Below are 14,613 nucleotides of genomic sequence, written 5' to 3' on the forward strand. Positions count from 1 at the left end.
CCATGCTTGAAAATCGGTCAAGCGGTTTAGTAAATATGTTCGCCTAAAACAAAATGTGATCTTTCGATATTTCCCCCCTTCTTGGTAAGGAAAATTACAAAATTCTCTGTTTTAGTGGGTATAAAAATGAAATTCCTTGTTGCGGATCAAAAGGTGAGAAGTTTAGCTATCAACTACAATCAATCTTTCAGGTGGAAAATCATTGGAAATGTCGGAAAATCCCGCCGACTTTATTTACCCCGCTGGTGACTATATTTACCCGCCGAGTTTTAAAAAAAAAGTCAGAAGTGGAAGGGTTCAGGAAAAGCACGAAAACTCATATTTCCCGGGGAGATAGGGAAAAGCGGTCTGAGACAAAGTTGTAGGCCAGGAAATTTCCTATGAAAATGACCTATCAAGGAATTTTTTGCCTTTATAAAAGGTGATAAAATTAATAAAATTTCCTTAATTTCCAAAAGATTTATTAATACAATATTATTACTGAATTCAAAGTAAATACAAGGAATTTACACAATAAGATTATACTTCAAGAGAGAATTAATTATTTTAACAAATTATTTACAAAGTTTCTTTTATTTTCACGATATCTTTTTAGTTTAATCTCACTGAATTCAGATTGAAATGCAAAGAATTTACAAAATGAATCTATAATTATAAGTAGGTACTACCGGAGAGAATTAATTAATTATTTACAAGTTATCTTTCATTTGCACGATTGGCATGGAGAACATATTAAGTGTGATCTCATTGAATTCAAATATAAATACAAAGAATTTACATTAAATATTTACACTTCCGGAGCGAATTATTCTTCACACAAAAAAAATTAAATAATTTAAGGAATTTCCTTCATTTGCACAATATCCATTATATGTGGTCTCGCTGCAAAAATGTCGCAGCAAATTTTGTTGATGTACTCAAGGAAATCCCGCAGGGAATTGGAATCGTTGTACTTGTCCAAGAGGTAGTGATCCATGAGGACCTGCCTGCGGAATTTTGTGTGCAAATAAATCCACAATTTGGACTTTGTTGCTGGATCTGCAATAAAGAATTAAAAAGAATTTTAAAAATGAAATTGGAAACACTAAAGATGACGAATATAGATAATTATTATTCATTGTTCTGTTTTCTCTAAGAGTGAAAAACTCTCGTGATAAACTCCCGTAAGATTTTCCCGGTTTTCACATTTCTTTTAAGGCGCTAAAACCTTCAGGAGTTTATCACGGGAGTTTTTCACACTTAGAGAATTCATGCCCTGTAGTTTCCTCACCTTTCAATGTATACCAATCACAATCCCTGATCTTGATGCGTTTGAAGTAGAGTATTCCTCGGCTATCAACTGAATCCATGTCAATGAGCTGCTTCGGATCGAAGTAAATGTAAATTTCAAATGTTGTAATCTTCCTGTGTTTAAACAGCATAAGTCCTCGATAGAAAAATTTTTCAATGAACCAAATACTTGGCATGCTGATGGGAAAAAAAACAAAAATTCTCAAAAAATACTTTTTTAAAATATGAAAATTCTTTCAAACTCACCTCTCAACCATGTTGCGAAGTAACTTAATGAAGGAGAGTGATCGTGGAAATTGACAACGGCTTGGATATTTGAGGAATTTCTCAATTGTCGGCATGCACTTCTTCTCAAGTTCCTCCAAATCCTTTATGGCATTTTCTAGCTTCTTTTCGGCATCCTTTGTCTCTGATAGTTTATCAAGGAGATCCTTTCCGAGGAAATTTTCCAAGAACTTCGGATCCTTTGCCTGGATTTTGCGTTTTCCCGCAGTATCCTTGAATGCGGGCAGATTTTTTGGGAAATTCGGGATTTCGGGTAATGTTGAATTGTTGGCACTTGGGAGGGATTTTATTGTCTCATTGCCAGGCATGGTGACTTCTTGCTCCTCCGCTGAGATGACTGGAAGTATTTCAGTGAATTTTGAACTCTCAGATGTCTCCAGCAGTGATTTCTTTGGTTCTCTCTGTTTGGGTACTACAATGGGAATTTGGCTTCTCTTCTCAGGTGGCTTTTGCTGGCTTATCGTGAAAGTTTCCCTGCGAATATTTCGTGTAACAGCTGCTGGAGCTTTCTTCGCATCCAATGCTTCCAAATCAAAATCCCCAAGACGAACAAATGTATTGTCCAGATTAATTTTCATTGATTTGCTGTTCTCTCGACTGTTTGATCCTGAGCTCGTTGGGAGAATATCTGAATCATTCGCTGAATTTCCCACCTCAATGTAGGATTCATCTGAAATCATCTTCATTTCCATCACATCAGCGAGTGTTTTATCCATCACACTTGGCTCCTTTAGGGACATCCGGAGGGAGAGACTGGAGATTTGTTGTTGAGTCTGTTCTCCTGGCCTAATGAGTTTCATTGTGTTCTCTTCTGATTGATTAATTTGAAACCTAACGGAAGTATCGTGGAAGGATGTCATGGGAATTTTCCTGATCAATTCCACGGAATTCTCTTTTTCGTACACAGATTCGCAGATTCCACCAACAGCACCCAAACAATCTTCATCTTCCTGCTGGCCCATGGAGATATCCATTGGATCATCATCCCTAAAGGTTTCTGTCTGACGCAGTGATTCTTCCTCTTTCTCCATCACTTGCTCCCGTATGGATTCTCTCACAGAAGACAATTTGAATGCTTCAGCTGTCTCATCTAGAGGCGTATTGGTGGTGTCTTTGAAGAAGATTGTCTTTCGCTTCATTTCATCCTTTGTTTCTCCACTTTCCTCCTCAGCCATGCTGATGTCCATTTCAGATTGATCAGCTTCCGGAATGGATTGCGCATCAACAGCTTGTGGTTCAGGCTCCTCATTAGGCTCCTCCATTCCAATATCTTCATATAAGAACACAGTTTGTCGCTTGAAATCTGCACAAGAGTTTGTCAGTGTATCAACCTCCATAACTGATCCTCTGGAGTTTGGTGGATTCATTTCTGGGATATTTTCCTTATCAGCGACATTCTCTGCTGGTTCTTTGATTGTTTTCAGGAAGGCATCCTGAGATACTGTTTGATTAATTTGATTATCTTCACCGGAGAAATAGATTGTCTTCCTTTCCTTTTTCCCATCTCCTGCACACGTTTCCGGAAGGAATGTCATCTCCATGTTTGGCGTGAGGGATTTCTCACCACGCACAGCTGGAGATTTGGCTGTTAAATCCAATGGTGCATCCTTAAAGTATTCTGTCTTTCGGATTCTCCCTCCAACACGTTCTTCTGGTTCAAAAGTCATCTCCATGTTTGACTGTAGTGCTCCTCCCCTCATGACTACCTGTTGATCAGCAGAAGCTGTAAGATTCATTTGATCTTCCTCGGGGAAATAAACAGTTCTCCTGCTTTGTACGCCAGACACCCTCATTTTTCCCGGAAGAAGAGTCATGTCCATATTTGGCGTTCCTTTTGAAGCTTCTGCAGGAATTTCTTCATCTTCCTCCCTCGACAGAGGCTCAATCAGATCCATTTCATTGCCATCATCCTTAGTGAAATGGATTGTTCTCCTTCCAAAATGCTTCCCCTTTCCACCTTCATCCAGAGTCATTTCCATTTCCTGCATCACGAGGGATTTCTTTCTCCTCTCATTTACTTCCTGGGAAGTGAGGACCATACTTGCTTCCATTGGCTTTGGAACATCCCTCTGAGATTTCCCATCCAGACTACCAGTGATGTTCATTTCATTGTCATCCTCTGTGGCGAAATAAATTGTTTTTCTCCCTTCCTTCGGATCCTTTCTCTGCTCAATGTGTTGTAGAGTCATATCCATGCATGCCAGGGACTTTTTGCCCTTTGGCACATTCACAGTGACATCTATTTGATTGTTAGATGGGTAGTAAATTGTCTTCCGGGCATTACTGCGACGAGACTCTTTGGGATCTTCACCTTCTTCCTCCTTGAGCGTAACATCCATTTCATGGGGAATTTTCGAAATGCCAGTGAGATTCATTTCATTGCCTCCAGGACTGCTGCCCTCTTCCTCCGTAGCCGCCTTTTCACCCACGCATGTGATGTTCATCCCATCTTCTTGAGTTTTGAAGTAAATGGTACGTCTGTCGAGTATTTTTCCCTCAGTGTTTTCCTGCCCAATCTTTGTCATTTCCATGGGATTTTCTTCTGCAGTAAAGGAAATTTTCTTCCTGGCTGAATTATTCTTTGCACTTTCCGTGAGATCCATTTGATCGTCTTCTGGTGGGAGATCTTGGTGCTTCCTGCTCTTCTCAGTGGGAATTTCTTTGGAAGCTGCACGTGTGAGATTCATTTGATCCTCATTTGTGGGGAAATAGAGAGTTTTTCTCATTTTTTCACCCTCCATTGCTTCCTTCTGCCCCATAAAAGTCATCTCCATGTGGTGAGTTTGTTCCACCTGTCCACCAACAGCCGTTAAATCCATCCCATCCCCAGCCACAAGCTTATCAATCTCTTTGCCCGTACTAATTCTCTTCATTTCCTGCTGATGAGATTTTCTCTTTTGCTTCTTCTGCTCATCAATGTGAAGGGTCGATATTTCAAAATTGCACAGTGATTCGGTATTCATTTCCGATGCAGACGGTGGGCTGGCAATAAAGATGGTACTCTGTTCCGTTGCGTCATTGTCCCGGCAAATGCTTTTAGCACTTTCCTCCATATCAATTGCAATGTTTCCCACAATTTTCGGGTCGACCAACCACGAAAAGGGATCATTTGCTTCGCGATCAACCTTTTCGGGGGTTTTCATCATGAAAGAAAAATCCTCCGAATTTTCTGGGGGGATTTTCTTAACGGCGGCAGTTTGAAAGCAAACTTTATTCCCTGGCGATGCATCAATTTGCATGTCCAGCATTGTTGAGCTGGCTAATGGTTTCGATGCCATATTAATTGAAGACCACATCGTCCTTTCGGGGGTCTCATTCTCCTTATTCCTATCTCCTGCTGTACCCAATGGTTCATCCTCAATGTCCATATCAGTGACATCGTAGTTCCCCTTGGGGGCTGCTGTAGCAGCAATATCGGATACATTGACAACTTTAGGGTCAGATTCTTCATAAGAAGTCCCCCAAACTGTTTGCTTGTCCTCTCCTTGCATAAATTCCCTGAAAAAAATTATTTATCATGTAGTAGGCGAGGCGGCGGCCCCTGAGATAACCTATACCCCACAAAATAATTCCCTGAGGAGCCTTATCTTCTTTTCTTTTATATTTTTTTTTTTATATAATAAATAAAGGATTTCGTTCCTGATCAGCTTTGCATTTCTATACCGTTTGTCCGATTGCGATGAAATTTGGTGCAAAGGTTACTGATACTATGCGATTGGCACCGACGATATTCATTTCCCCCCCCCAGAGCCCCCCTTCATAGCGCCCCCATATAAAATTCATGTTTCTTTTGGGAATTTTTGAATTTGGCGCCCTTTTGGTACATTTCGTTGAAGAGAAAATGTGACGGATGCCTTTCTCCGCTATCCGTCTCCATGAGTTTTTCACAGTTTTCTCGCGTTTTCCACTGAATTTTCCGGAAAAATTGTGGTTTTTGTGACCAGGAAGCAACGCCGCGTCGATTGGCATCGCCAGTTCAAAACACTCAAAATTTCCGCCAGAAAAAGTCGTGCAAATTCCACAAAAAAATCCGGGGAGTTGCGCCCCCAAATTTTTACTGAACGTACTTTGGGCCCCCCTGAGCCACCCGCCAACTTTTGGCGCCCCAAAAATTAGTTTTTCCCGCAAAAATAAAATTTTCATGTCAGGGGGTCTGTTGCATACCCCCTCTTGGCAATTGGAGGGTTAATCGTGGCTCACTATGCCAAACAAAAATCTCTCAAAAATCATTTTTGTGCAATTTGAAAAAAATAAGAAAGAATAATTAAGATATTTTACTCACTTAACGGACTTCTTGCCGCAAAAACTAATCCTCCGGACGAGCTTCTTTGTCGTCGTATCCGTGCAATCCGAGGAGTCCGCATCATTTGGTGGTTTCTTTAAAATCTAATGCAAAAAGGACAATTTTAGCAAAAATTTCACAGCAATTCAACTCTGGGGGACTTACTGAAGACCTTCTGGCCACAATTTTCTTGGGATTTCCGGGATTTTCACTCATTTTTCACATTTAACACTCGTTACGTGCGTCTGTTTCGCTCGAATTATCTTTTGTTTTTGAAATTTGACAGCGCCGTCTGAGTTTTTTTATAGCACACCCAACAGTTTTAGTACGAATTTTAGTACAAGATTATATTTTCGCTAAATCACTTAAATTTTTTTTAAATGCTTCTGAATATTTGTAAGGATAATAAATTAAAGGACAATGGAATATTCTAATCATTCTAATTCTTAGAATCACATCAAAATAAATGAATAAATAAAAATCTCCATTGAATTAATTTAGTACATACTTTACTATAAAAATCACACAATCAAATTCAAATATTTTCTAATTCAAATAAACGGTCAATTTTCACAGTTTTCCTGGTTTTTCCTCGATCTCAATGACTTTAATATTCAATTCATTCCTGAGATCATCAATTTTCTGCTCCCAGCGCTTTTCCCAGTACACCAGCATAAGGGGCTTTGCAGATTTACCCACGGAAAGTGCCCAAGGAAGATAGTGACTAACGTACATTTTCCGTTGCCTAAAGAAAGATAGTTTTCCGTATTTTTAGTAAAAAGAAAAATAAATTAAAAATGATTTCAGATATCAGAATGAAAATATTCTTCCTGAATTTATCAGTCAGAGGTCGTGATTTTGAAATAAATACTATTCTGTAAGGTGAAATTTTAGTGCAAGGTTGATTAGAATAGAGAGTATACTTGCACTTACTTTGGCCTTAGACGTGCTGCACCAAATATTGCTCCACCCCAGCACATGGGGAGATCCGTATTCAATGCTTCCACCCATTTAACAGCCACTTCTCCCAACATATTCGTTGGCATTCCCAGGACTGTGTGGATCAAATCATGACATTCACGGTACCTCGTCATCACATAGGCCAGATGCGCATCCTCCAGGAATCTCACTTCCATTCTCGAGTCAGGAGTTACCTTCTACAGCAAAAAAAAAAAGATTTAAAAATTAAAGAAAATTCAATTGAAATTTTCCCGGGAAAAAAATCTCCCGCACGCCGTAGATGGCACGTGCGATAGTGCCTTATCGCGGCAACGGTTTGGGGGTATTACATTGTCACACAAGAATTTCCAGTAGTGATAGCCAAAAGAATCCACTGGGAGTTTCCCCAGAGCCTCGAGGTTGATTGTTCGGGAATTAATGCGTGGTCTATCGTCGAGGATTTGAAGGCCCTCCTCGCATGATTTCATTTCTTTGTGAATCCGCCCCAGAGCCACTTCACCCGTCGTCTCACCCAAACACGCTATCATGTCGTGCCTAATTGTTGAAGAAAGAAAATTCCATTAAAATGCATGAAATCATTGAGATAATTGGTCATTTCTGGCGGAAAAAAATCTCTCTCACCTCACTTGAGAGCGCTAAATAAACCTTCGAATAGGATTTTCGAGCTTTTGCTAAAAATTTTGCGCATTTTATATGGGAAAATACGCGTGCATATACAATGGGAATTTCATTGTGCACTGAATCTCTTTGCAATGTTGAACTTCATGGGCAAATCATTGAACATAAATCAGTAAGAGTTTCAATTAAAAATTTGTTAAATCCTTGAACTTACAAGCGTGTCTAGAAGGATATGAGAATCATTCTTAATTTAAAAAAATTGAAGGAATAAATCTTGGAATAAGATTTATCAAGATTTCTCTAAAAGATAAAATGTTAAATAGCTCCTAAATATTTCGTTTAACAAAAAAAAAATCAGAATCTTTTCCTTTTCAACTAATATATCTATGTATTGCCATCCAATAGGAATCCCATTAGAACACTTCTAGCAAAAACAAACTGCAGGACTTCCTAAGGAAGAGGACAAAACAAACATTTTACCTTCTTGGATCAAGGAGTGAAGCAACGGAAGATCCAATTGAGAGAACCTTCTTCTGAATTTCTGTAACTGGAATTTTATTCATGTAAAATTCCTCTTCGAACGTCTTTCCAGCATCAACTGACAATCTTCGACATCCCTGCAAATGCTTCAGGATCCCCCACGATGGGATTCTTCTAAAAATCTGTCTGTTAAAAATAAAATCAACAGAAATCAGTAAAATCTTTTTCTTCGTGTAAAATATACAAAGAAAGGAGTTTATTCATGACTCTATGGGTGATCTTCTCATTCGAAGAAACAATCAAAATTGATCTGCATAATCTTGGGGATCATAAGAGAATAAGAGATCATCGAAAAGACTTCCATTTTCCACTGAAATTAGCTGGAAAGAACCGGCAAAGATTTGCCCGAAAATGTACAAAATGACGTCATAATTTAGTTTTCGTCTCCTAATAGTACCTAATGCTTACGCTTCGTCAACAATGGGTGGTCTTAAGTTTTCATAAGATTTTTAAAGATTTTTAAGAAAAACTCAAGCATTTATAAGAAACAAGTTTTCTTAAGCGAAACTTAAGATTTCTTCAGACAGGCCGTAAAAATCATAAAAAATATGCATTTTGCTCGATTTACTTAAGAAAATTAGGGATTTGCTTAAGAAAACTTAAGAATCTTAAATTTTTCTTATCCTATGAACTTACAAGCGTGTCTAGAAGGATATGAGATAAATTCTTGAGTTTTTCTTTAAAAAATTTATGAAAACTTAAAACATTCTCAAGAAAACTTAAAAAATCTTAAGAAAACTTTAGTCTTTCTTAGGGAATTTTAAGTCTGTCTGACCAGTGAATTTCATCCAGTAGTGACGACATTGTTCAAATTTTTCGGCCAATTTTTGGCCAACTAATAGCAGTGGAACCAAACTCTCTTTAAGGATTTTCTTTTATTCTTTTATGATTACCTCGATTTCCTCTAAAATAACGAATAATTGTGATTGTTTGCTCGAATGAAAGTTCTTCCAATACTGAAACGAATAAACTCCTTTGCAATTACGTAAATAAATCTCATTTTCTCAAAAAGAATAAAGTCCGTTTTTTTTCTACTGCGGTATCTTTATTGGTATTACATAGACTTATGCTTAATTTTATAAATTTTATGTATTTTTGTATATTTATTATAATTATTTTTTCATCTTCTTTCCATTTTTTATAAAATAATAGCATTGTTATGTTTTTTTTTATGTATGTGTAATCCATAAGAGTTAGGCACAAAACTACTACTTGTGGTATGACTTGTCTATTTCATTCTTTTTTTGTTTATTATAAATCTTTGCTGCAAAAAGTTGTCCAATTGCGTTGATTTTTTATTCTCAATTTTGTTGTTGTTTAAATTGCATTAAAGTTTTCATTGATTTTCCTTTTTCTTCCCAACTGTAGCTGCTCTATTTCTTTTTTATTTTGGTTTTCACAACCCCTTGTTTAATCTTTCAGAGTTTCTATAGAATTGTTTTCTTTTTTATTAAATTTTATATTGTTTTTTTTTTAGTTATTTTCTTTTTAGGAGCAAAGTGTTGTGTGTAGCGTAAATGTTGCTTTCTTTGTATGAAAATATTACTTTTTTTGATGTAGGTATATGTATACATATTTTTTTCTTATTACATTGTTAATATTTCTCTCAAAAACGAACCTTGCGTGCCTCTTTTGCCTTCGAAAAAAAAATTCCACGAAAAAACTGAACTAAATGGCAATAGAAAATAATTTTTTTAAAGGAAATATCTTTATCTGCGGGAGGTACAAAGACGCGGGGAGGGGAGAAATAATTTAAATTTAGAATTCCATTTTTCTTGTGTGTGTGTTGGAATTTTATTACATCAAATTATGCAAATTCCTAAAGAGCCTTAAAACAAATTTTCTTTTTCATGTCTCATTTAAATCTTATTTAATCCACGAGTGGAGTCTTTAATTGTTACAAATTTCTCTCATATATAGTTACTTTCTTTCTTTCCTCAATAGACGGGATATTAGAAAAGTTTTCATCAGGATTTATTTCTATGCGGAATTTAATGGCAATGATTCTTCTCTCTTACATAATTAATGGGAACCACACGTGTATGATTGTTATGTAGATCTTCCCATTGCGCTCCTTCGCTCATTTTTTTTTCTCATATGAAATTCACCCGAGAATCTAACATCCATCATTTTTCACCTTATAACAATGAAGCTTTTTCAAAACATCCCCTAAGCATTAATTCTCTCTCAAGGGTTGGTACACGCTATATGACAAAAAAAAAGTTCTTCAAATGATTCTGTATAAATTTATATCTCTTATCCGCTTGATTTTCTTCCATTTACTTAATTTTATATAATATATAATATATCATCATTTTTTTACGCAATTTATTCTCCCTTAGTTTGCTGAAAAACCAAAGGCATCTCATCTCATCTCTAAGGTCTATGTGTGTAGAAAAAAGTAACGAGTTATGATTTCTTTTTATCATCTTCATCTTCAAACTTCATTTCTTATTATTCTTCATCATTTTTTTTTTTTTATTTTAAAACTCCCATTTTTTTCGATGTGGGGATTATGGATCTCCCAGAAGCAATTTTTTTTGTGGCATTGTGGTGTGAGTCCCATGATTTTTTCTTCTTCAATTTATTTTTTTTAGGAGAGGTAGCTGGGGGCCGCTTCGTAGCGTCTCTGAATCTGGTCATATGTGAATTTCACAAAGACATCGTACTGCTCAGCAAGTTTCGATGTCAAAATGAGATCATATTCCTCACGTAACTTCTCCTCCTGCTCCTTCAGCATGCGACTACATATCAATTGTACTTGTTTAAATGTGAAGAGAGCCTTATCCGGATTCTTCACTGGCGGTGTATCCGGACGCCTTGGGCTGTCTGAACCCATCTCCGAACCACTCGACTCTGAGTCCTGCATCCGCTCAATGGCAACTGCGGACAGTTGCTTCGTCCTGTGGAGTCTCTTGATCTCATCATGAACGGTCTGGGCCATTTTCTCGGGCGTGAGAATCGGGTAGGAGGGTATCTTGGCGAATGGGGATGACGATGGCTCTGTGGCTGAGCAACCGCATGCCGCATCGCGAGCAGTGGGGCTCATGGTGGTGGTAGTGGCACTGGAATTTGACCCGTAGGGGCTGCACCGACGGCGCTTCGACGGACGCTGATTAATTGACTCCCAGTCGAGGGAGCGCTTGAGGGTGGCACACGCCATTCACAGGTCTCACCCTCTCACCGCGCTCCGGAAACGGACTCAAAGCAAAACCACAACCGTTTAAAATGTCGGATCTCGAGGAGTTGGTGTGCGTATGCCTACAAGATGTCGCACAGACCACATTTACAAAATTAACTTCACATCACCACATTTTCCTCCCAGAATATCTTTCGCATTTTCTCAATCACTCACCAACTTGTATATTCGTCTCCTTGCACGTAACAAACAGCAACACTCCAGGTTGGTCCACACAGCTTAATCCACAATGGTCCGCAGTACGCCCTAAAGGTGAGGTCGAGCCCCGTGGGAGCAACACACAAAAAAAGTCACACACAAGAGAACAAAAAACGTTTCCTTTTTTTTCTTCTTCTTCAAATGAGTAATCAATCTTGGGGCATATGGGCCAGGAGAAAACTACTCCCTACACAAATGTCCAAAGAACAGCAGGGAAATGGATTTTTCACACAAAAGAATTTTTAAGCCACACACAAGAAAAATGACTCCTTTTTCTCTCCACAAAAAGCAAAGCTGCTCTGACGTCAATATGTCATACTAAATCCAAACTGTCATGCAACGGATTTCCGTTACATAACGAAAATGCCACGGGCGTTTATGTTCGAAAACCGTTGGGACAACGTTGTTTTCGAAAAAAAAAGTTTGTTTTTCTTTTAGAAAAGAAAAATCGTGCTGCGCGTGCATAATTTTTCTCTTTTCACACTTTTCCACGCATTCCAAGGCTTATCAAGTTGTGCTAAGCAATTTTCCACAAGTAGTTAAATTTAAAATGAGGGTTTTAAGTTCTTTTGGTTAATTAAATTAACTGATTAACTTTTTTTTTAAGAACGCCTAGTGTTTTGTTTAGGAGATTTTAAACAAATGGCGTCCTTTTTTTCACAAGGATTAAAACATTTTTTTAATATTGGGCCTTATTCAGCGACCAAGAAACCCTTGAAATCTTGAAATTTCAGTAAAAAATCAAAGATTTCTATGTACATAAGATGATTTCCCTAATCTTCGAACCTTTAAAAAAATCTCATAAATATTTTCACATAAACCACCAAATGTTTGATAAATTGTATTGTAAATTAATAAGTTAAGTAGATAAGAAACGTAGTAAAAGTAGATTGTGACGAATATTAAGAGATATCAAAGGAATTATGGGGTAAAATGAATCATCAAACCTGAGTGGATAAACTGATAGAAATATCAAGTTATTTGTAATTTCCACTCCTTAAATTTTTTTTTAAAGAAAATGAGAAGCATTGAAAAAGTTTTAAATCATTGTTCTTAAAATAGGGAAAGTTCTTGAGAAAATTGAGAAAAATAAAGAGAATTAAAAGTAAAAAAAATCACATTTTCAACAAGAAAAATACGTAATTTTTTGACCTTTAGAAAACTTGTAAAATTTAAAGATCCAAAGTACAAAGATATTTCAGATATTACTCGTAATTATCACCGTGTGTTGTAACTATAATTTTTAAGATTATTTTTTTATTACATACTTGTGTCTGCTATCACACATGCCGCATGTAATAATTTATTTTATATGCTGTTGATAAGTCGAGGAAGTACTACAAGTGAGAGGAACAATAATTCGTTATTGAGACTATCATCTGAGTAAATATATAGTATATTTCACCTATATCATGTCTAAATACTACTTATTATTCCCCAGAGAGGCACACAATATAATCTCTCTGTGGCACATAAATCGCTCGTGGTAATTTTTTTTTATTCTCTTCTTGGTCTCTCTAAAAAGATTTACATTATGTATGTACAATAAATTATAAAAGTGCGAATGGCATCGAAAATCGAGTTCTAGGAAAAAGTATTTTGTGTGTCATCAGCATCAGTATTGATTAACAATATATAATTTTAGCTAATTTACTTATTTTTTATATAATATATAATACACCACGATATTATAAACCTCCTAGCACTTGTAGCATTGTAGTAGGAGAATGTTTTAGACTTTGGTATGACACGTTAAGTTGGGCATGAAGAGAATCTGCTTCTCAGAGGAAGAACCTTCGGGAGAAGCTGTTAGCCCTTCGCTACACTGATTCAATTTTCTCAGGCAGAATCTTTCGTGGGGTCTCCTTGGGTCGGAATGTGACGTAGGTGTAGAGAAGACTGGCCAGGACGCTAATGTTGATACCAATGCAATTCAGCCATGAGAAGACATAGTCTCCACCAACAAACATTCCCAAGTACGTTACGCTGATGTTCTTTAGGCATCCAACGATGGTTGTTGTGAGGGCTGAATTGTACTGCGTACAGAGGATGGTACTGTAGGAGAGGATAAAGCCCATAATGCAGGACAGAAGGAATTGCGTTGTAAAGAGCATATCTGTCCACATGGGGAAGGCGAAGGATTTCTCGAGGTCCCCTACGGCCCAGGTGATAATGAGAGCTGGGAGGATCATGTAGAGGGAATTGTAGTACATAAGTCCATATTTGCCCATGTCAACACTCTCGAGTTTCTTCTTCACGTACACACCATTGGCGGCCGTGAGGGCATTCGTGATCATAATGAATGTATACCCCTCCATGTTGAAGCTGAGATCATCACTTGCAGCCAATAGGGCACCACCAATCATCGCATAGACGCTCACTTGAACGGGTATGCTGGGCTTTATTCCCAATACTTTCAGCTCCAGGAGCATCGTCATGAGTATGGAGAAGCGTCTAAGGGCAGCAAACATGGGTAAACTTAGGGCCTGTGTGCCACCTAGGCCAAAAATCATGTTTCCCATGTAGAGGAGAGGTAGTGGGAAAAGCTTCCTGGGGGTATCACGCGTCATATCGGGAAATGTGACTATTCTGCACTTCTTCGCCACGTACAGCACAGCAATCCCGGCCAACATTTGCCCCAGGCTGAGCACCAGAAAGGACGGGAAGTGGTACGATGTGAGGACACTCTTATTCACCACGGTAATCATGAGGGATGCCACGCCGTAGAATACGGCACTGCCAACCTTCTTGAAGTACAGCGTTCCCGAATTTGCGAGATCATCTTCACCCAGCAGTGGGATCATCTTCACCACTCTCAGTCACTTTGCTGCTCTCTCAATTCCAGCCCTTCCAGCAGGGAATATGATGACACAAACAGCTTCCCGTTCACACCGCAACAACCAATCCTGGGTTCATGCGACTGTTTCCCACGCAAATGACCCAATTTCACACAAAACACTCTATCGCACTCGCTGCTCCACTCAAAACTGCATCGTCTGCATGGATTCACGAAGTAACTTGCTCAGCAAAACAACACGAAATTCACATAAAAGAATTTTATCAGCATTTTTCCATTGCAGTGCGTCCGTACCGTGCGGGAATTTTTGACACATTCGATCGTTTTTTTTTTTGACATGTTTATCGCACCGGCCCCCCTATACGTCCCGCGAATTCGCAGAAAATTATTTGATGAATCGCCAATTGGCAGTACAATGGCTGAATTCTTACCTCATCGGCATTG

The 14,613-nt window shown here is 38.1% G+C and overlaps 3 protein-coding genes across 3 annotated transcripts; all 3 read right to left on the reverse strand.

Annotated features, from left to right (window-relative positions):
• Positions 1–444: 444 nt before the first annotated feature.
• Positions 445–6,152, reverse strand: LOC129794201 (uncharacterized). The gene is made up of 5 exons (XM_055834858.1): positions 6,023–6,152; positions 5,858–5,961; positions 1,537–5,073; positions 1,271–1,467; positions 445–1,038 (listed from the first exon to the last, which is right to left on the reverse strand). Exons 1-5 carry the CDS (start codon positions 6,071–6,073, stop codon positions 836–838), a joined length of 4,092 nt encoding a protein of 1,363 aa, XP_055690833.1. The 5' UTR covers positions 6,074–6,152; the 3' UTR covers positions 445–835.
• A 216-nt stretch (positions 6,153–6,368) lies between these two features.
• Positions 6,369–14,303, reverse strand: LOC129794304 (uncharacterized). Its single transcript, XM_055835097.1, has 7 exons — positions 13,197–14,303; positions 11,152–11,236; positions 10,645–11,087; positions 7,916–8,101; positions 7,147–7,351; positions 6,791–7,014; positions 6,369–6,602 (listed from the first exon to the last, which is right to left on the reverse strand). Exons 1-7 carry the CDS (start codon positions 14,174–14,176, stop codon positions 6,428–6,430), a joined length of 2,298 nt encoding a protein of 765 aa, XP_055691072.1. The 5' UTR covers positions 14,177–14,303; the 3' UTR covers positions 6,369–6,427.
• Positions 8,999–11,714, reverse strand: LOC129794207 (akirin). The gene is made up of 2 exons (XM_055834874.1): positions 11,331–11,714; positions 8,999–11,236 (listed from the first exon to the last, which is right to left on the reverse strand). The coding sequence occupies exon 2, from the start codon at positions 11,136–11,138 to the stop codon at positions 10,569–10,571; it is 570 nt and encodes a 189-aa protein (XP_055690849.1). The 5' UTR covers positions 11,139–11,236; positions 11,331–11,714; the 3' UTR covers positions 8,999–10,568.
• Positions 14,304–14,613: the final 310 nt, after the last annotated feature.

Source organism: Lutzomyia longipalpis, chromosome 3 (assembly GCF_024334085.1).
Source record: "Lutzomyia longipalpis isolate SR_M1_2022 chromosome 3, ASM2433408v1".
NCBI classification, from domain to species: domain Eukaryota; kingdom Metazoa; phylum Arthropoda; class Insecta; order Diptera; family Psychodidae; genus Lutzomyia; species Lutzomyia longipalpis.

Bases quoted from the DNA above. Each gene is read 5' to 3' on its own strand.
- LOC129794201 (XM_055834858.1), bottom strand. From the start codon at position 6,073: ATGAGTGAAAATCCCGGAAATCCCAAGAAAATTGTGGCCAGAAGGTCT. The intron at 1,468-1,536 runs GTGAGTTTGAAA...TTTTCCCATCAG, and splicing joins CTTCGCAACATGGTTGAGAG to CATGCCAAGTATTTGGTTCA. The intron at 1,039-1,270 runs GTGAGGAAACTA...TCTTTATTGCAG, and splicing joins TGATTGGTATACATTGAAAG to ATCCAGCAACAAAGTCCAAA.
- LOC129794207 (XM_055834874.1), bottom strand. From the start codon at position 11,138: ATGGCGTGTGCCACCCTCAAGCGCTCCCTCGACTGGGAGTCAATTAAT.
- LOC129794304 (XM_055835097.1), bottom strand. From the start codon at position 14,176: ATGATCCCACTGCTGGGTGAAGATGATCTCGCAAATTCGGGAACGCTG. The intron at 11,237-13,196 runs GTAGCGAAGGGC...GACATCTTGTAG, and splicing joins CCTGAGAAAATTGAATCAGT to GCATACGCACACCAACTCCT. The intron at 6,603-6,790 runs GTAAGTGCAAGT...ATCTTTCTTTAG, and splicing joins GCAGCACGTCTAAGGCCAAA to GCAACGGAAAATGTACGTTA.